This window comes from Eulemur rufifrons, chromosome 6 (assembly GCF_041146395.1).
Source record: "Eulemur rufifrons isolate Redbay chromosome 6, OSU_ERuf_1, whole genome shotgun sequence".
In the NCBI taxonomy this organism is placed as follows: domain Eukaryota; kingdom Metazoa; phylum Chordata; class Mammalia; order Primates; family Lemuridae; genus Eulemur; species Eulemur rufifrons.
This window is the reverse complement of record NC_090988.1, coordinates 55,308,276-55,328,990: the sequence shown is the minus strand read 5'-3', so window position 1 is coordinate 55,328,990 and position 20,715 is coordinate 55,308,276. Positions and strand designations below refer to the sequence as shown.

Here is a 20,715-nt window from a genome sequence, read left to right as displayed (position 1 = left end):
ACATTCATTTTCTGGAAATAGCCACTCATCCAGAGTTACATAATAATCAGCTGTAAAACAAGCTTCTGTCTCTGGCTTCTAAGTTTTCTCCCTTTCCTTCTGCATATGAGTTTTGTTCATTCATTCACTTATTTATTCATCAGATGTTTATTATACATACATCCTACTAAGCCTATGATTGCAGATAAAGAAAAAAAAAAATCCCAGTCTCTTCCCTGAAGGAGGTTCCAATCTAGCAAGCTGTAAAGAGATGTAATGTTCGTTTACAGCTCTCTGTGCAAGATTCTGTGGCAACACAGAGGAGGGGACACTCACTAAAATGAGACCCACCTCACAGAGAAGGTGAATTGGAGCTGGATTTGAAGAATAATAAAGTGTTCTCTGGGGAGGAAGGAGAAGGAGAAAAGAAAACCCATTCCAGGCAAAGCGACTGGCACGGACAAAGGCGGAGAAGCATGGATAAACGCAGCAGACATGGGAGCTCACTGGTTGACCCACGTTTCCATAGACAGAGTAGCCGGTATGGAGGCAATGAGGCAGGAAGGGTAAGCAGACGCCAGATGACGAAAGGCATTATATGTCATGACAAGGAGTTTGAGTTTTTACTCTGGACAGTATATAACCATTTAAGAGTCCAAAGTAGGGACTTGGCAAGATCGTGTTTGTGTTCCGGGATGATCACTCTGCAGTCACAGTAGAGTGTGGATTAGAAAGAGACAGGCCTGTAGGCCAAGAGACCCAACAGGAAGCTGTTACACTGATCCAGATGAAAGACTACAGTGGCCTGAACCCGACTAGTGACCGCAGCGATGAAGGGAGGTAGATTGATGTAAAAGAAATCAGAAGGCTGAATTTGTATGTAAGGACCAAAGAGGCAGAAGGGAAGTGAGGAGAGAGTGGCTTCCCCAAAGGTAGGGGAGGGGACTGTGTGACGGAGGTTGGAGTGGTCAGCAATGCTAAATCCTCTGGGGGGTGAAGGAGGACCCAAGGGTCCTTTGATGCAGTAATACACAGGTTGCTGGTGACTGCTTTGAGAGGACAGGTCCTTTCTTTAGGCCCTGGAGATACAGTGACAAGCATGATATGGCCTTGCCTTCGTGGGATTTAAAGTTTAAAGGATCCATAGGCATTAGTCAACCAATTTCAATGCAGTGGAATGGTGGGGACTGGAAGAAAACCACCATGATTCTAAGTGGATCAGGATGGAGAGATGTTTGTAGGGGGAAATAGGGAGGAGCAGATGAAAGGGAAAGTAGAGGAGAGGATACTGGTAAACTTTGCTGAGTAGAAAGAATGTGGGGCTTGGAGAGGGAGAGACTTGAGTTTGATTCTTGGCTCAGCCACTTATACATGTGAGACCATGAGGCAACCTTGGAATTCTTCTAAATATTAGTTTTCTTGTCTGCAAAACAGATATAGTAATATTACCTGCCTAATAGGCAGAGGAGGGGCCAGTTAAGACGAAAGCCAAGGGATGTTCCATTAAGTGAGGTACCACATGGGAACTAGAAGAAAGCTGAATGTCGAGAGAAGGGACCCCCCCTTCTGATGTGCAGTTGACCCTTGAACAACAATGACCCCCCATGTAGTTGAAAATTCACATATAACTTGTGATTCCCCAAAAACTTAACTACTAATAGCCTACAGCTGACCAGAAGCCTTACTGATACTGTAAATAATTAACACTTATTTTGTATGTTACACGAATTATATATTGTATTCTTATACTAAAGTAAACTAGAGAAAAGAAAATGTTATTAATAAAATCATAGGGAAGATAAAACATATTTATTATTCATTAAGTGGAAGTGGAACATCATAAAGGTCTTCGTCTTTATTGTCTGCATGTTGAATAGGCTGAGGAAGAGGAGGGGTTGGTCTTGCTGTCTCACGGGTAGCAGAGGAGAAAGAAAATCCATGTATAAGTGGACCCATGCTGTTCAAACCCATGTTGTTCAAGGGTTAAAAGCAGAAAGAAAGGAGTGCAAAGGAATGCAGAGCTTCACAGTTGTGCTCTTTCTCCAGAGACCCTTAGCAACCGAGGAACAGTTTTCATCCGATTATTGGAAGGATACAGCAGAGCAACGGGAGTGCCGGGAGTGCTGGAGGGGGGTGACCGTGCTGCCCGACACCCAAGTGTGAGAAAGGCAGAGAAGACAGGCGGGCTCTGAACAATTAAAGAAATATTAGGCCGGGCGCGGTGGCTCACGCCTGTAATCCTAGCACTCTGGGAGGCCGAGGCGGGCATATCGTTTGACCTCAGGAGTTCGAGACCAGCCTGAGCAAAAGCGAGACCCCGTCTCTACTAAAAATAGAAAGAAATTATCTGGACAGCTAAAAATATATATAGAAAAAATGAGCCGGGCATGGTGGCGCATGCCTGTAGTCCCAGCTACTTGGGAGGCTGAGGCAGGAGGATTGCTTGAGCCCAGGAGTCTGAGGTTGCTGTGAGCTAGGCTGACGCCACGGCACTCTAGCCCCGGCAATAGAGTAAGACTCTGTCTCAGAAAAAATAAAATAAAATAAAATAATAAATACATGTACTATAAACCCTAAAGCAACCACTAAAATAATACAACAAAGGAACAGCTAATAAACCAACAAAGGAGATAAAATAGAATCATAAAAATAATCCAAAGGAGGCAGGAAAAGAGGGAAAAAGGAGCTTTTTCAGTCCTGCTCTTTCCAAATTTCAGAGGACAAATTGGCGGTGTCCCCTGGAGGAGCCAGCCCTCGCCTCTGTGGTCCCAGGTTTTCACAGTAGAGCGCACACCGCACTCACCTCCTGCCCTGGCTGCTGAGCCGCCCAGACTAGGGAAGTAAACACCTCACCAACCTTGGCGCGCAGGTACATGCGTGGGCACACATAACACGTGCATACACAGACTCTCTCTCTCTCACACACACACACATTGCCCCTAAATCAGGTCCCTGTCTTGATCCCTGGGCTCTCTCAGTGTCACCCAAGTGTCCTTTCCTGACTTTGGGTAACCCCTCAGCGTCCATGTAACCCCCACACGCAAGAGCCCTTCCAGCCGAGCCCCAGGTCATCCAGTGAGTGACGCCAGTTTATGCCTGTCTGTGCCCCTGTTTGAGCCTGACCGAAAACCTGATTTGCTCTCTCTGAGCCTCTAATGGCTCATCTGTAAAATGAAGGAAATCCCTTCGTAGAGGTGACTGCTCTGTGAGGATTACCAAGGGCCACAAAGATGAAAATGTAAGTACACTGTCACCTCCACCCAGCCCTCTCCCTGGGGCCCTCTCTAAGGGAAAGGCAAGTTCTTCTGAGCTTCTCTTTGTTTCTCCTGAGTCCCTAGAAATGACTCCCATCTGGGAATCTTCTCAGGCTCTTCCCGTGGAGCCGCAGGTCTAATTATCCGTCCTTCTCCCTCAGCCTCATAAATCAGTGCCTCGGAGCTGGGCACTGACCCCTGGCCTCACGTCTTCAGAGGGGAAACCAAAGCCACTGCAGGCTGCAACCCAGTCGGAGACCACTCCAGGCTGCCACGGTGAGGAGACAAGAGGTTTATGGGGGATTTGGAGGCAGGTAAACCTGATGTTGGAACTGAACTCCGCCTTTCACCATTGACAAACCCTAGTTCATATCCTAGCCCTATCGTTTCATACCTATAACATTTTAAGAACATTAGTTAACTTCTCTAAATCTGCGTGCCCCATTCTATAAACTGGGTTACAAAATAGCACATTCAGCCCTCTGTATCTGTGACTCCCGCACCTGTGGATTCAACCAACTGCAGATCAAAAATACTCAAAAAAGATAAAAAATAATATAAGGGCCAGGTGAGGTGGCTTATGTCTGTAATCCTAGCACTCTGGGAGGCTGAGGTGGGAAGATTGCTTGTGCTCAGGAGTTCAACACCAGCCTAAGTAAGAGCGAGGCCCCATCTCTACTAAAAATAAAAAAATTAGTCAGACGTCATGGTACCTGCCTGTAGTCCCAGCTACTCAGGAGGCTGAGGCAGGAGGATCACTTGAGCCCAGGAGTCTGACATTGCAGTGAGCCATTATGAGGCCACTGTACTCTACCCAGGGCAACAGAGTAAGACTCTGTCTGGAAAATAAATAAATAAATAAATAATACAAATTTTAAAAGTACGGTGTAACAACTACTCACAAAGCATTTACATTGTATTAGATATTATAAGTAATCTAAAGATGATTTAAAGTATACAGGAAGATGTATGTAGGTTTATGTAAAGTCTATGCCTTTTTATTGATACATAACAATTATACATATTTATGGGGTATATGGTGATATTTCAATATATAAAATGTATAGTGATCAGATATGGTAATTAGTATATCCATCATTTCAAACATTTATCATTTCTTTGTGCTGAGAACATCCAATATCCTTCTAGCTATTTGAAACTATATAATGTATTATTGTTAACTATATTCATCCTGCAATGCTATAGAACACCAGAATTTATTCCTCCTACCTGGTTGTAATTTTGTATCCTTTAACAAATTTCTCCCTATCCCTCCCTTCCTCCTACCCTTCTCAGCCTCTAGTATCTTCTATTTTACTTTTTACTTCTGTGAGATCAACTTTTCTTTAGCTTCTATATATGAAAGAGAACATGCAGTGTCTAACTTTCTGTTCCTGGCTTATTTCACTTATATTGTCCTCCAGTTCCATCCATGTTGCCATGAACAACAGGATTTCATTCTTTTTATGACTGACTAGTATTCCGTTGTGTATATATACCACATTTTATTTATCCATTCATCTGTTGCTAGATAATTGGGTTGATTCCATATATTGACTATTTTGAAAAGTGCTGCAATATACATGGGGGTGAAGATGCCTCATCGATATACTGATTTCCTTTCCTTTGGGTAAATGCCCAGTAATGGGATTCCTGGATTACGTGGTAGTTTTTTGTAGTTTTTTGAGAAACCTCCATACCATTCTCCATAGTGGCTGTACTAGTTTACATTCCCCTTTTCTCTGCATCCTCACTTGCATTTATTATTTTTTGGTTTTTTGATAATAACCATCCTATCTAGGGGGATATGATACCTCATTGTGGCTTTAATTTGTATTTCTCTGATGATTAGGGACGTTGAACATTTTTTCATACTTTTTTTTTTTGGCCATTTGTATGTCTTCTTTTGAGAAATGTCTGTTCAGAGATAATTTGCCTACTTTTTAATAATATTGTATGGGGTTTTTTTGCTTTTGAGATGTGTCAGTTCCTTCTATATTCTGAATATTAACCTCCTGGCAGATCAATAGTTTGCAAATATTTTTCCCATTCTGTAGGTTGTCTTTTCACTCTGCAGATTGTTTCCTTTACTCTGCAGAAGCTTTTTAGTTTGACATAATCCCATTTGTTTATTTTTGCTTTTGTTGCCTGTGCTTTTGAGGTCTTATTCATAAAATCTTTATCCAGATCAACGTCCTTAAAGCATATCCCCTATGTTTTCTTCTGGTAGTCTTATAGTTTCTTACATTTAGGTCTGTAATCCATCTTGAGTTGATTTTTGTATAGAGTGAGAGGTAGGGGCCTAGTTCCATTCTTCTGTATGTGGTTATCTAGTTTTCCCAGCACCATTTTCTATAAGGGACTTGACATCTGCAGATTTTGTTATTCATGGAGGGTCCCGGAAGCAATCCTCCACAATCCTGAGGAACAACTACATTTCTCTCTTAGGGTTGCTGTGAGTATTAAAGAGATACCACATGGAACACACTTAGAACCATGTCTGGCATGTAGTAAGTACTTAGTAAGTGCTAACTCAACATTGCTGCTAAGATTAAGAATACCTGAAGCCTGTCCAATGCTGCCTCACTTGTGGGGGATGAGGGATGTAGAGGGAAAAGTCCTAGAAGAGCTACAACTTGGTCATCCTGAAGTTGTTATAAGAACGTACTCTGGGCCAGGACTGGTCACTCACACCCGTAATCCCAGCACTTCCAAGGACCAAGGCAAGAGGGTCACTTGAGGCCAGGAGTTCAAGAACAGTCCAGGCAACATAGCAAGACCCCGTCCTTACAAAAAAAGTTTTACAAATTTAGCCAGACATGGTGATGCATGCCTTGTAGTCCTAGCTACTTGGGGAGGCTGAGGTGGGAGGATTGCTTGAGCCCAGGAGTTAGAGATAACAATGAGCTGTGGTCATATGCCACTGCACTCCAGCCTGGGCGACAGAGTAAGACCGTATCTCAAAAATTAGTATGTAAATAAATAAATAATTTAAAAAAAAAAAGTAAAAGAATAAAATAATGCACTCTAGAGTGATTTCCTGGGTTGAAATGCAACTCTGCCATTTACTAGCTGTGTGACCTTGAATTAGACTTACCCTCTCTGTGCCTCAGTTTCTTCATCAGTAAAATTACAATCTTTTTAAAAGTCAACACATTAAAACATTTAGAACACTGCCTGACAGACAATGTCCAGTAGATGACACCTATTTTTATGTATATCAGTATTAGTTCTTTTTATCATCACACCCACCACCACCACTACCAAATTGTACTCCCTAAAAATATAGGTAAGATGTGGTCCCATTAATCATGTATCTGTTAATATGTACTCCCTTAATTATACAAAAATCTGGCCAAAGCTTGAAATTACTGCTCCAAGAGTGCAACTAAATATTTAGCCTCCTCCCATCTTCTTCCTATTCCTCATTCACCTATTCCACAAGCAATGCCTAAACATCTCCTGCGTATCTATGGTGGCTCTGTGCTTGGAACTCCAGTGAGCACACTGGAAGTATGCTGCCCTCCTGGAACTTACATTCTGAAAGCAAGGTCATCATCCACGACACTGAGGACAAGACCAGGCAGGAGGGAGGCACCACAGCCACTCTACAGGGGCTTAGGAAGACTGCAGTCTCTGCAGCCTGTTGCTTGTGGTCGAGGAAGACCAGAAGTCTTCCTCAGCAACTTTCCTCTGTCCTTGCCACAGTGCGCTGGAAGCGCACAAGTGAGACCATCGTTCCTGGCTGGTTCCTATCTCCCCAGTAAGCTCCACCTGGTCCTTCCCAGGCTCCTTGGATCAAGGATTCTTCATATAATTTCTCTTCCTCCAAATCAAGGGTTTTCTTTAATCTTTCTTTTTTTTTATTTCTTCCATAGCTTTTATTTATTTATTCCTTTACATTTTAATCTAATTTTCTATGTCTTTTTTTAAATTTTTTATTTTTAATTATTATTGATACATAATAGTTGTACATATTTATGTGGTACATGTGATATTTTGATATAAGCATACAATGTGTAATGATCAAATCAGGGTAATCGGAGTATCCATTACCGCAAGCACTGATCAGTTTTGTAAGGAACATACCCATGCCACTCTTTTAGTTATTTTGAAATGTACTATAAATTTAGTTATTTTGAAATGTGTTATAAATTATTATTAACTATAGTTGCCCTTTTGTGCTACCAAACACTAGATCTTATTTCTTCTGTTATTTTTATACCCATCCCATTTTATTCTCCCCTCCCCACCATCATTCTACTCCTATCTCCATGAGTTCAAAAAAATCTTTCACTCCCACATATTAGTGAGAACGTGTAATATTTGTCTTTCTCTGCCTGGCTTATTTCACTTAACATGTGGCCTTCAGTTCCACCCATGTTGTTGCAAATGACAGTATTTCATTCTTTTTTATGGCTGAATAATATTTCATAGTGTATATGTACCACATTTTCTTTACCCATTCATCTGTTGATGGACACTTAGGTTGATTCTATATCTTGGCTATTGTGAATAGTGCTTCAATAAATGTGAGAGAGCAGATAGCTCTTCGATATATTAATTTCCTTTCTTTTGGATATATAACCAGCAGTGGGATTTCTGGATCATATGATAGTTCTATTTTTAGTTTTTCAGTTTTTTGAGGAATCTCCATAGTGGCCGTAATAGTTTACATTCCCACTAACAGTGTAAAAGAGTTCCACTTTCTCCACATCCTCTCCAGCATTTGTTATTTTTTGTCTTTTGGATAAAAGCCATTTTAACTGGGGTAAGATGGTATCTCAATATAGCTTTAATTTGCATTACTCTGATGATTAGTGATGTTGAGCATTTTTTTAAACCTGTTTAATTCTGAAAGTTCTAATAAGATGTGTTCAGGTGGGAAATGAAAAACTTCCTTATAAGGGTATAAAAGATTGAAAGCAGGAAGCGGCTTTGACAAAGCCAAGGAAGTTGCATCGCGCTTGCTCACTGAGGGACCTTTTTGAGGCTAGAGAAGTAACACATGACATATTTTTCACTCGAATTAAAATGTGACTTGGTTCACTGGTAAAAACGAAGAGGGAGATGGAAATGACTGAGAGTCAAAAAGAGAAGGTGGGTGGTCAAATGAAAGCCCCACTCTGGGTTCCCATTTTCAGATGGGATTCCAATTCTTCCCTTTCCACACCCACACCCTGGGCAGTGTTGTCATAGCAATCTTGCAAAACCTACAAGGAGCACTTCTCTTTTCTCGCTCCTGTGCCAGGCCAGTCTCTGCGCTCATCCCCTCGGTCCCCAAGCCCATGGGCAGAATGGGGTGCAGAGGAAAAAGCAAGCTGAGTCAGTCAGGCACAGCGACCACCTCCATGGCAACCTGGGTCCTGGGGAAGGTGACCGTCCCACTTCTCTTTGGGTTGCAGTGCCAACCGCAGTTGAGCATTTTTTAAAATATACCTGTTGGCCATTTGTAAGTCTTCTTTAGAGAAATAGCTATTCAGATATTTTGCCCATTTTGAAATTAGATTATTTCGGTTTTTGGTTTTTTTTTTTTCTATTGAGTTGTTTGAGCTCCTTACATATTCTAGTTACTAATCCCTTGTTAGATGGGTAGTTTGCAAATATTTTCTCCCATTTTGTGGGTTGTCTCTTTACTTTGTTGATTGTTTCCTTTGCTGTGCAGAAGCTTTTTAGCTTGATATGCTACCATTTGTCTATTTTTGCTTTTGTTGCCTGAGCTTTTGAGGTCTTGCTCAAGTAACCTTTGCCAAGACCAATGACATGGAGTATTTCCCCAATGTTTTCTTCTAGTAGTTTCATAGTTTCAGGTCTTAGATTTAAGTCTTTAATCCATTTTGATTTGATTTTTGTATATGATGAGAGATAGGTGTATAGCTTCAGTATTCTGCATGTGGATACCCAGTTTTCCCAGCACTATTTGTTGACAAAACTGTCTTTTCCCCAATGTATGTTCTTGGCACCTTTGTCAAAAATTAGTTGGCTGGGCATAGTGGCTCATGCCTCTAATCCTTTAGAAGGCTGAGGTGAGAGGATCACTTGAGGCCAGGAGTTCAAGACCAGCCTGAGCAAGAGCAAGACCCTGTCTCTACAAAAAAATAGAAAAATTAGCCAGGTGGGTAGCATGCTCCTGTATTCCTAGCTACTTGGGAGGATGAGGCAGGAGGACTGCTTTAGCCCAAGAGTTTCAGGTTGCAGTGAGCTATGATGATGCCAGTGTACTCTAGCCTGAGCAATAGAGCAAATCAAATGAGTTGACTGTAAATGCATGGATTTGTATCTGGGTTATATATTCTATTCCATTGCTTTATGTATCTGTTTTTATGCTAGTACCATGCTATTTTGGTTACTATAACTCTGTAGTATAATTTGAAGTCAGGTAATGGGAAGCCTCCAGCTTTGTTCTTTTCGCTCAGGATGGCTTTGGCTATTAAGGGTCTTTTGTAGTTCCATATAAAATTTAGAATTATTTTTTTCTCTTTCTGTGAAGAATGTTATTGGTGCTTTGATAGGGACTGTATTGAATCTGTGGATTCTTTGGGTAGTATAGACATTTTAATAATATTGATTCTTCCAATCTGTGAACATAGAATACCTTTCCATTTTTTTGTGTCCTCTTCAATTCTTTCATCAATATTTTATAGTTTTAATCATAGAGATTTTTAATTTCTTTGGTTTATTACTAGGTATTTTCTTTTGTTTATAGATATTGTAAATGAGGTTACTTTCTCAGTTTCTTTTTAAGTGTTCACTGTTGGCCTCTAGAAATGCTACTGAATTTCATGTTGTTTATATCCTGCAATTTTACTGAATTTGTTTATCAGTTCCAATAGTTTTTTAGTACAGTCTTTAGCTTTCTCTAAATATAAGATCACATTGTCTGCAAACAAAGACGATTTGACTTCTTCCTTTCCAATTTGGATGCTCTTAATTTCTTTCTCTTGTCTAATTGCTCTGGCTAGGACTTCTAGTACTATACTGAATAAAAGTGATGAAAGTAGGCATCCTAGTCTTTTTCCAGATTTTAGAGGAAAGGCTTTCAGTTTTTCCCCATTCAATATGGTACTAGCTATGGTTTGTCATATATGGCTTTTATTGTGTTGAGGTGAGTTCCTTCTATGCCCAGTTTTTTGTAAGTTTTTACCATGAAAAGATGTTGAATTTTATTGAATGTTTTTTTCAGCATCTGTTGAAATGATCATGTGGTTTTTGTCTTTCATTCTATTGATATGATGTAGCACACTTGTCCATTTGTGTATGTCAGACCATCCTTGCATCCCTGGGATGAATCTCACTTGGTCATGATAAATGATCTTTTTAATGTGTTGTTATATTGGGATTGCTAGTATTTTGTTGAGGATTTTTGCATCTATGATCATCAGAGATAATGGCCTGTAGTTTTTTATTGTTGTATCTTTGTCTGGTTTTGGTATCAGGGCAATACTAGCCTTGGAGAATGAGTTTGGAAGTATTTCCTCCTCCTTAATTTATTGAAATAGTTTGAGTAGGATTGGTATTAGTTCTTCTTTACATGCTTGGTCAAATTCAGCAGTGAATCCATCAAGTCCCAGGCTTTTCTTTAATGGGAGACTTTTTATTACTGCTTCTATCTTGTTACTTGTTATTCAGGTTTTGGATTTATTCATGGTTCAATCTTGGTAGGTTGTACGTGTCCAGGAATTTATCTATTTATTCTAGGTTTCCAAATTTATTGGTATATATTTGCTCATAATAGTTTCTAATGATCTTTTGAATTTCCATAGTATCAGTTATAATGTCTCCTTTTTCATCTCTGATTTTATTTATTCGGCTCTTCTCTCTTGTCTTTGGCTAAAGGTTTTGTTGGATTTTGTTTATATTTTCAAAAAACCAACTCTCCTTTCATTTTTATTTTTTTAGTCTCAATTTCACTTATTGTTTATCTTTGTTATTTCTTTTCTTCTAATCTTTAGTTTTGTTTTCTCTTGGCTTTTTTAGTTCTTTAAAATGCATCATTAGGATGTTTATTTGAAAATTTTCTACTTTTTTGAAGTAAGCATTCATTGCTATAAACAACCCTCTTAGACTACTTTTACTTAGGTTTTAGTATGCTATGTTTCCATTTTTATGTTTCAAGAAATTTAATTCTCTTTTTAATTTCTTCATAGGCCGGGCGTGGTGGCTCACGCCTGTAATCCTAGCACTCTGGGAGGCCGAGGCGGGTGGATCGCTCGAGGTCAGGAGTTCAAGACCAGCCTGAGCAAGAGCGAGACCCCGTCTCTACTAAAAAAAATAGAAATTATATGGACAACTAAAATATATATACACAAAAAAATTAGCCAGGCATGGTGGCGCATGCCTGTAGTCCCAGGTACTCGGGAGGCTGAGGCAGTAGGATCGCTTAAGCCCAGGAGTTTGAGGTTGCTGTGAGCTAGGCTGACGCCACGGCACTCACTCTAGCCCGGGCAACAGAGCGAGACTCTGTCTCAAAAAAAAAAAAAAAAAAAAAATTTCTTCATTGACCCAATAATTATTCAGAAGCATATTGTTTAATTTGCATGTGTTTGAATAGTTTCCAAAGTTCCTCTTGTTGTTGATTTCTAATTTTATTCCATTGTGGTCAAGAAAGATACTTGATATGATTTCAATTTTTTTAAATTTTTGAGACTTTTTTCTGGCCTAACATACGGTTTATCCTAGAAAATGCTTCATGTGCTTAGGAGAAGAATGTGTATTCTATATCTGTTGGATAAAATGTTCTGTAAATGTCTATGAGGTCTATTTGGTCTATATTGCAGATTAAGTCCAATGTTTCTTTGTTGATATTCTGTCCAGAATGATTTGCCCTATGCTGAAAGTGGCATGTTGAAGTCCCTGACTGTTATTGTATTGGGGGCTATTTCTCTCTTTAGCTCTAATAATATTTGCTTTATATATCTGGATGCTGCAGTGTTGAGTGCATATATATTTATAATTTTTATATCTTCTTGCTTAATTGATCCCTTTATCAGTATATAATGACCTTTTTCCTCTCTTTTTAGAGTTCTGTCTTAAAAATCTATTTTATCTGATATAAGTATAGCTACTTCTGCTCTATTTTGGTTTCCATTTGCATGAAATATCTTTTTCCATTCCTTTATTTTCAGTCTATATGTGTCTTTACAGGTGAAGTGAGTTTCTTGTAGGCAGCATATGGTTGGGTCTTATTTCTTTATCCATTCAGCTACTCTATGTATTTTGATTAGAGAATTTGATCCATTTATATTCCATGTTATTATTTATAGGTAAGAACTTTACTACTGCCATTTTGCTAATTATTTCTTGGTTGTCTTGTTGGTCCTCTTATCCTTTCTTACCTCCTTCCTGTCTTACTTTGTATAAAAGTGACTTTCTCTGGTAGTATGTTTTAATTTCTTGCTTTTTATTTTTTGTGTATCTATTATAGGTTTTTGTTTGCAAATAAGATCTTATAACCAATTATTTTAAACTGATGACAACTTGACTTTGACTACAAAGAAAAGGAAAACACCAAACAAACAAGCAAAGAGAAAACTAAAAAACTCTAACTCTATCCCCCATGCTTTTTGACTTTTTGTTGTCTCTATTTATATATTTTTATATTGTCTATCTCTTAAAAAGTTGTTGTAGTTATTATTTTTGATAAATGTCTTTTAGTCTTCCTACTAGAGATATGAGTAGTTTACACACTGCAATTACAGTGTTGGAGCATTCTGTATTTGTCTGTGTACTTACTATTACAGTGAGTTTTATACTTACCCTTTGTCTACCCCAATCTCTCTCTCTACATTGTCATTAAGGCCAATAACTCTTAGATTTGCCCTTTTGATCTATTTTCTAGATCTGGTAGGTGTGCTTCATTCTTTTTAACTCTTTATTACTTTTTCTTATCTGATTGTGTATTTTCATATTGTCTATCTTTAAACTCACTAATTCTTTCTTCTGCTTGATCAATTCTGCTGTTAAGAGACTCTAATGCATTTTCAGCTTGTCAACTGAATTTTTCAGCTCCAGAGTTTCTGCTTGACTTTTTTTATTATTCAATCTCTTTGTTAAATTTCTCTGATAGGATTCTGATCCTTTGGTATTACAATGGAATTCATTAAGCATCCTCAAGACAGATTATTTTAAATTCCCTTGTCTGAAAGGTTGCATATCTCTATCACTCCAGGATTGGTCACTGGTACCTTAAGTAGTCTGTTTGGTGAGGTCATGTTTCCCTGGATGTTCTTGGTGTTTGTGGACATTCATCAATGTCTGCACATTGAAGAGTTAGGTATTTATTCCAATCTTCACAGTCTGGGATTGTTTGTAGCCATTCTTCTTGAGAGGGCTTTCCATGAATTCAAGGGGGATTCAGTGTTGTGACCTAAGTCTGCAGCTATTTCAGTACAGAGGATGCCGTAAGCCCAGGAACTCTGTGACTCTTGCAGACTCTTAGATACACAGACTTGGTGGACTTGGGTAAGTTAAGGGAGAATTCCATAGGTTACTAGGGAAAGTCTCCCACTATCTTGCCTCTCTTTCCCCAATCAGGAGTCACCATCCATACTGGGCTGCCTGGAGTTGGGGGAGGGGTGATGTGGGCACTCTTATGGTCACCACAGCTGGCACTGCAGAGGGTTGCACCTGAAGCCATGAAAATCAGCACAGCACTGGGGCTTGCCTAAGGCCCATCGCCACTACTTCCTGACTGCCACTGATGTTTATTCAAGGTCCAAGATCACTGTAGTCAGCGGGTGGTGAATCCTGCTGGGACTGGGTCCATCCCATCAGGACAGCAGATTCTCTTTTGGACCAGGGTGGGTATAGAAATGCCATTCAGTAGAAAAGACCTGGAGTGAGGGGCTTTAGGAATCTGCTGGTGCCTATTATTTACTGTGGATGTAGTACCCAGATTGCAAGACATAGTTCTCTGAACTCTCCCTTTCCTTCCCCCAAACAGAAGAAATCGTTCCTGGATCTGCTTTTCTCAGAGTTGACACAGGCATTCCCCTTAGCCACCACAGCTGGTGTTTCACTGTGTCACACCCCAGGTCCGCTGCCTCCAAGACCAGTGCAGCACCAGGGCTTGCACTACAACTGCAGTCCTTGTGGGCTGACTGCCACTCAAATTTATTCCGGGCCTCAGCCACTTTAGTTAGCTGATGGTGAAGCAGGTTTTGACTTGGGTTCCTCCAGCTGGGGTGGGAATTCTCCTCTGGCCCAGGGCTGGTCTAAATGCTCCTTCTGTGGCACTGGCAGAATTCTGCCCTGGGTGTCTTCCTCTGTGACAGGGCAGCACTGAGTTCTAACGCAAAGTTCCACATTCGCTTTTCTCTCCCTTCCACAAGCACAGATTCTCTCTCCACGTTCCATTACCTAGGGTTGGCATCAGCAATGCCTCTTTCCTTGATGTTATGTTCAAACCAGATATTGTGACTGATCACCTGATTTTTTGTTCTTATGAAGGTGCTTTCTTACATGGATAGTTGTTCAATTTGGTGTTCCTACAGATGGATAATTGCTGGAGGGTTCTAATAGGCCATCTTGCTCCACCTCCTCTGACCTCTTCCCTCTTTCATCTTCCTTATTTCTCCTCTGGCCACCGCTCATTTTTCCCCCTCATATACCACACCTACTTTTCATCATAATCTTTTACTCAGCAATCAAATATCTAGAATAACAAGTATCTTTTAAGTTCACATTTCACACACATAAGGCCAAGAGCTCCTGAGGTCAAGGAATGTCTTGTTCATCTTTGTAGCTCCCACAACACCTGGCATAGTACCTGTCTATGCCCCAAAGGAATACATACATGAAGAGGTGGATTTTCATCACAAACTCCTCAGGTCCTAAAATAGAAATGGGCTTTTTTTTTTTCATTTTGTTCTAACGGCCTCTAATCTCCACTCCTGGTGCCAGCTCAGGGACAAAGCTAATGGGTGAGGATGGAAATACCAGCATCTTCAACATTTCCTACACCAACTTCTTCCTGGTGGGTTTCCCTGGATTGCAAGAGTGGAGGCCCCTCCTGGTCCTGCCTATTACCTTCCTCTATGTGAGCATCATCTGTGCCAATGCCCTGGTCATCCACACAGTAGTTGCCCAGCGAAACCTGCATCAGCCCATGTATGTGCTCATTGCTCTGCTCCTGGCTGTCAACATTTGTGCTGCCACAGCTGTGATGCCTAAAATGCTGGAGGGCTTTGTGCATTATGCTAACCCCATATCACTGCATGGCTGCCTGGCCCAGATGTTCTTTATCTACTTCACCATTCTTCTGGACTACAATCTCCTTCTGGCCATGGCCCTGGACCGTTATGTGGCCATTTGCCACCCACTCCGCTATACTGACCTGATGACCTCCCGCCTGCTGGGCCTGCTGGCCATTCTTGCCCTCACACGGAGCCTAGGAGTGGCAGTGCCCTTGGTGGTGCTAACCGCACAAGCTCAATTCTGCCGGACGGGAGTGATTCAACACTTCACCTGTGAGTACATTGCACTACTGAGCATAGCTTGTGGAGACCTGATTTTCAACAACCGCTTGGGGCTGGTTATGCGGTTGGTCACTGTGACCTTTGATCTAACCCTACTGGGGACCTCCTACACTCGCATCATTTATGCTGCCTTTCAGATCTCTTCTGGGGGAGCCCGAGCCAAGGCCTTGCATACATGTGGCTCCCACTTGCTGGTCATCCTCACCATCTACCTCTCTGGTCTTTCCACTTCCATTGTATTCCGAGTAGCCAGAACTGTGTCTCAGGATGTCCAGAATCTTCTCAGTGCCATATACTTGTTGCTCCCAGGAGCCTTGAATCCTATCATTTATGGGGTGAGGACTAAGGAGATCCGGCAACATGTAGAAAAGCTGCTCTGTGGAAAAGAATCAGCCCAGAATGTTAGGGAGAAACCAAAGAGGCTGCAGAACATGAGAGTGGAAAGGAAATTGCCAGGGTAAGAGAACTTAATCGACATGAGAAATTGGGGATGTGACTTCTGCGAACAAGAGATAGCAGGCAGTACTCAGGGACAGGCCAGAATTTCCTGAGCAGACTAGGCTCAACAGCAGGCCCATTGTTGGTCTATTATTGCTTATTGAATTCTTAGAATGTTCTGTTTTCACCCCAGTAATAAAATTGCTTTTACCTATTTATCCTTCTTAGTTTTTTCTGTCCTTTTTCCCTCAACCCTTGTGAAAGCCCCGTTAATGTCTGGATATATGGAGCTTCACTAGGAAGCAGGTCCTGCACAGGTGATCCCAGTCTGGTAGACACCCAGACCAGGTCTTCTCCTGGGTCCCAGCTTACTGGCCCAAAGACCAGACTAGGCCCTACCTTGGGGAGCCCAAACTGAGCAAAATACACAGGTCAGACCCTGAAGTCTCCATGCTGACTTCAGGCATAAAGACAGGGTCCTTCCCTGGAGCCCAAGTCTGACCCAAAGACTAGACTAGTACCTGATCTGGGACCCAGACCCAAATCAGGACCAAACCCATAGGTCAGGCCATTCTTCCCATGGCAGCCAGTGTGATCTATCTATCTAAAAGTTATCTCCTGCCTAAAAGACTTCCACAGCTCTCTATCATCTGTAGAAGGCAGTGTCCTTCAGGGATGTCCCATAAAGGGGCTGTGGCATATGCATACAGAATCATCTGTAAACCAAGCCTGAATTTTCTCTTCCTCTGTCAACTGATCACTGGGGGGCTGGGAGTGGTGGCTCATGCCTGTAATCCTAGCACTGTGGGAGGCTGAGGCGGGAGGATCACTTGAGCTCAGGAGTTTGAGGATGTAGTGAGCTATGATGACACCACTGCACTCTACCCAGGGTGACAGAGCAAGACTCTATCTCAAAAAGAAAAAAAGAAAAAAACAAAAAACCCCTGATCATTGGGACTCCCCATGAGGCCATGGATGCAAGCTGGGAGAGAGAAGACAATGTAGCTAGAGTGTGGACTATGGCTTTTGAGCCACTTCTTCATGTAACTAACTTACTTGTGCCTTCAGGGCATGTTTGAGCCTGATCTTATACAAACCACTTCCATTGATAATAGAGTACTGTTGTGCATGTTCAATTTCATGGTGGCATCAGACAACAGCCAGTTCATGGACAGCTCAAGTCACATGGTAATTTGGTGGCCCATGGTTAAGTGCTCAGGCTCTACTAAGGCCAAGTAGCAAGTCAAATCTATTTCTCAAAAGGAGAGTAGTTATCTGCAGAGGATGGCAGGGCTTTGCTCCAAAATCCTAAGGGCCTGTGCTCGAATTCACCTATAGGGGCCTGCCAAAGGCTCCAAAGAGCATCTCTAACTCCCACTGACACTCAAAGCACCATTGGATCTGATGGATCATGTGGCCCACGTAGCAGAGCAGCTTGCATAGCAGCCTGCACCCGTGGCACTGATTTCTCTTGTTCTGGGACCCACTCACAACCGGCAGCTTTTCAGGTCACATGGTAAATTAGTTGGAGCAGTACACCCAAATGTGCTACTCCAAATGAAACCTAAATTCAATGGGATAACTGGATACCAAAGTGGCAGGTGGTGACACTTAATTGCTAAAGATAAGGTGGGAATGGTTACAATAATGATTTTTTGCCTCCAAAATCCAAAAAGGCCTACTAGGTGTTGTCCCTATTTCATGGTTGTAGGAGTGGCCAGATGCAACAATTTATCCTTCACCTTAGAGTGGATATCTCAACAGGCCTCACATGGCTAGATGCTTAGAAATTTCAATGACATAGAAAGCCTCTAAATTTTACTAAGATTTATTTCCTACCCTCTGACATGCAAATGTCTTACCAATAAATCTAGAATAGTTGCTAATTGCTTGCTCACAAAGTCCAATCAGTATGTCATCAATGTATTGGACCAGTGTGATGTCTTGTAAAAGGGAAACTGATCAAAATCCTATGGACTAACGAATGGTTCCAACATAAAGAAAATACAAATATTCAAGGTGATGGATTTGAACTTTACAAACAATTTAAATGCATTAAATTATCACATGTACCCTGAAATGATATACATCTATTATGCATCAATAAAAGAATTTTTAAATCCTGTGAACTAAATTATGATGTAGGGCTGGAGAGGTGATAAACCCCTGAGGCAGGACAGTGAAGGTGTATTGCTGGCCTTGCCAGCTAAAAGCAAACTGCATCTGGTGATCTTTACTAAGGGGTATCAGAAAAAAGCATTTGCCAGATCAATAGCTGCATACCAGGTACCAGAGGATATGTTAATTTGCTCAAGTAATCAAACTGCATCTCATTAGACTCACCACATAGTTAAGCTTATGCTAATTCATTGTTATTCTCCAAGATCCATCTGTTTTCCGCACAGGCCAAATAGGTGAGTTGAATGGGGAAGGTATGGGAATCACCTTTCCTGCATACTTCAAGTCCTTGATGGTGGCATTAATTTCTGCCATCCTTCCAGGAATGCAATATTGATTTTGGTTTACCATTTTCCTAGGTAGAGGAAGATTTAGTAGTTTCCGGTTGGCCATTCCCACTATAATAGACCATATCCTTCAGGTCAGAGAACCAATGTGGGGATTCTGCCAGTTGCTGAGTATGTCTGTTTCAATTATGCATTCCCAAACTGTAGAAATCCCCACAGGATGGCTTTGGGGACCCACTCTTAGATAGACTGGAGCTAAAAGTCCATAGATCACCTGATCTCCATAAGATCCTACTCTGACTGGTAAACCTAAGTGATATTTTTGGTTTCTTGGAATTAGTGTCAGTTTAGAGCCTGGGCCCAGTAATCCCCCAAAGGTTCACTATTTCCTTTCCCCCAATGTAGTGACTCTAGTATAAACTGCCATAGGTCCTTTTGGGAAAGGCTGGAAGACTTATAAATATACATCTTTGGTAGTGTAGTAGGATCCTCCCTCAAGGTGAACCTAGTCTCCCCTTTGTTCAGGGCGTTCTGGGTCTATAAACTGGCTCAAATCTGGAAGTTGATTGAGGGGCCAAGATTCCATTTTTGTGATTCAAATTAGACTTTTGTTCACTTGAACTAAAACTCTTCTGCTCATACAGATCAAGTAAGAATTTAACAGACTTCCCACGTATTTCATATCTAGGAACTCCATGATCAACTATCCAACCACAGGTCTCTGTATTGCTTTGACTCTGCTGCCCACTATGGTAACCATTCCCACCTTGCCTTTGGCAATGAAGTGGTGCTACCTGCCACCACAGTATCCAATTATTCCCATTGAATTTAAGTTTCCCAATTCAGTGGCAGCAGTTCACATTGTAATTTCAGACCTACGGAAAAGAGCAATCATAGAAGTCTTCAAGGATGCTGGAGCTTCCCTCATAAATTTATTTTTCACAGTCATGGTGAAAAGTTTGTCTTCCAGAACCCCATCAGTGTGCATGAGAAGTCTTAAATGATAAATCCACTTTAACATTTTAATCTCTCTAAGCCTTTGGATCTCTTACTCTACTGTATATCAATGTAGGCCTGGCATTTCAATTTCATTTACTATAGGCCACCTTTTTGTCCATGTTTCAACCAACCAACCAATCAACCAACCAGTTAGAGCACTTTCTAATCCCCCAAGCTGCAACATTAAATCCAGAATCTGTTTTGTGGGCCCATATCAATAAATTGAGCTTGATCCAACTTTATGTTTCTTCCATCATTATCCCATACCTTTAATATCCATTTCTGCACATACTCCCAAAGGAGAAAAATTATGTAGTTCTTTTGGAGTGTAGCACACCTCCTCATGGATCATACTTTGTACCTTACCTTTAGGGGCCTGCTGAGACTTTAGTCTATTTATAGGTTTAGAAGCAAAGAGGGGTGGTGGGGGTGGCTCCTAATGACAATTAGCAGTGTCTTACAAGGCAATCACCTCAGAGAAAGCCATTAGTTTCCTCAGACAAAGTTGATCTCAGATTGGGTAGAATATCTGCTTATACTGGCAACAAAGACTCAACAGAATTTAGGATTCAATGTTTCCAGTTTCATCAGGATTTTCCCGTATATCCCCATTCCAATTTTCAGGATCACATTCATTCCCAATCAATGTCTTCACTTTACTCAAGTCAATTTTACTTAAAGTCTAAGATTTAAATGTTAATCTCATCTAAAAAAAAATACCTTCACAGCAATATCTAAACTGGTGCTTGACCAAATATCTGGGTACCATGCCCTAGTCAGCTGTCAAATAAAATTAACCAACACAGATCCCTAGGCTCAGAGCAAGCCTACCTAAGCATGCAGGGAGTGCCCCAGAACAGAGCAAAGACTGGGAGAGCTCCAGAAATTCAAAGAAATCTCTTGTCAAAACATTAACGTGCACCAAAGGAACAAAGACTTGAGCAATCACACATGACAAGGAATAGTATCTGTAAAAAAATAGCTTGGAAACATTTCAAATAGAATACTATAGCCTTCAGCAAAAAACAAACAAACAAACAAAAAACCCTCACAAAAACAAAAGAAAAGGAAATAAATAAATAAAAAAACCCAACAACAAGAAAA

General features: G+C 41.0%; 1 protein-coding gene across 1 annotated transcript; it reads left to right on the top strand.

The window, feature by feature from the left end:
* Positions 1 to 15,150: 15,150 nt before the first annotated feature.
* LOC138385055 (olfactory receptor 52Z1P-like) lies at positions 15,151 to 16,170 on the top strand. Its single transcript, XM_069470680.1, has one exon. It carries the CDS (start codon positions 15,151 to 15,153, stop codon positions 16,168 to 16,170), a length of 1,020 nt encoding a protein of 339 aa, XP_069326781.1.
* The last annotated feature ends 4,545 nt before the right edge of the window (positions 16,171 to 20,715 follow it).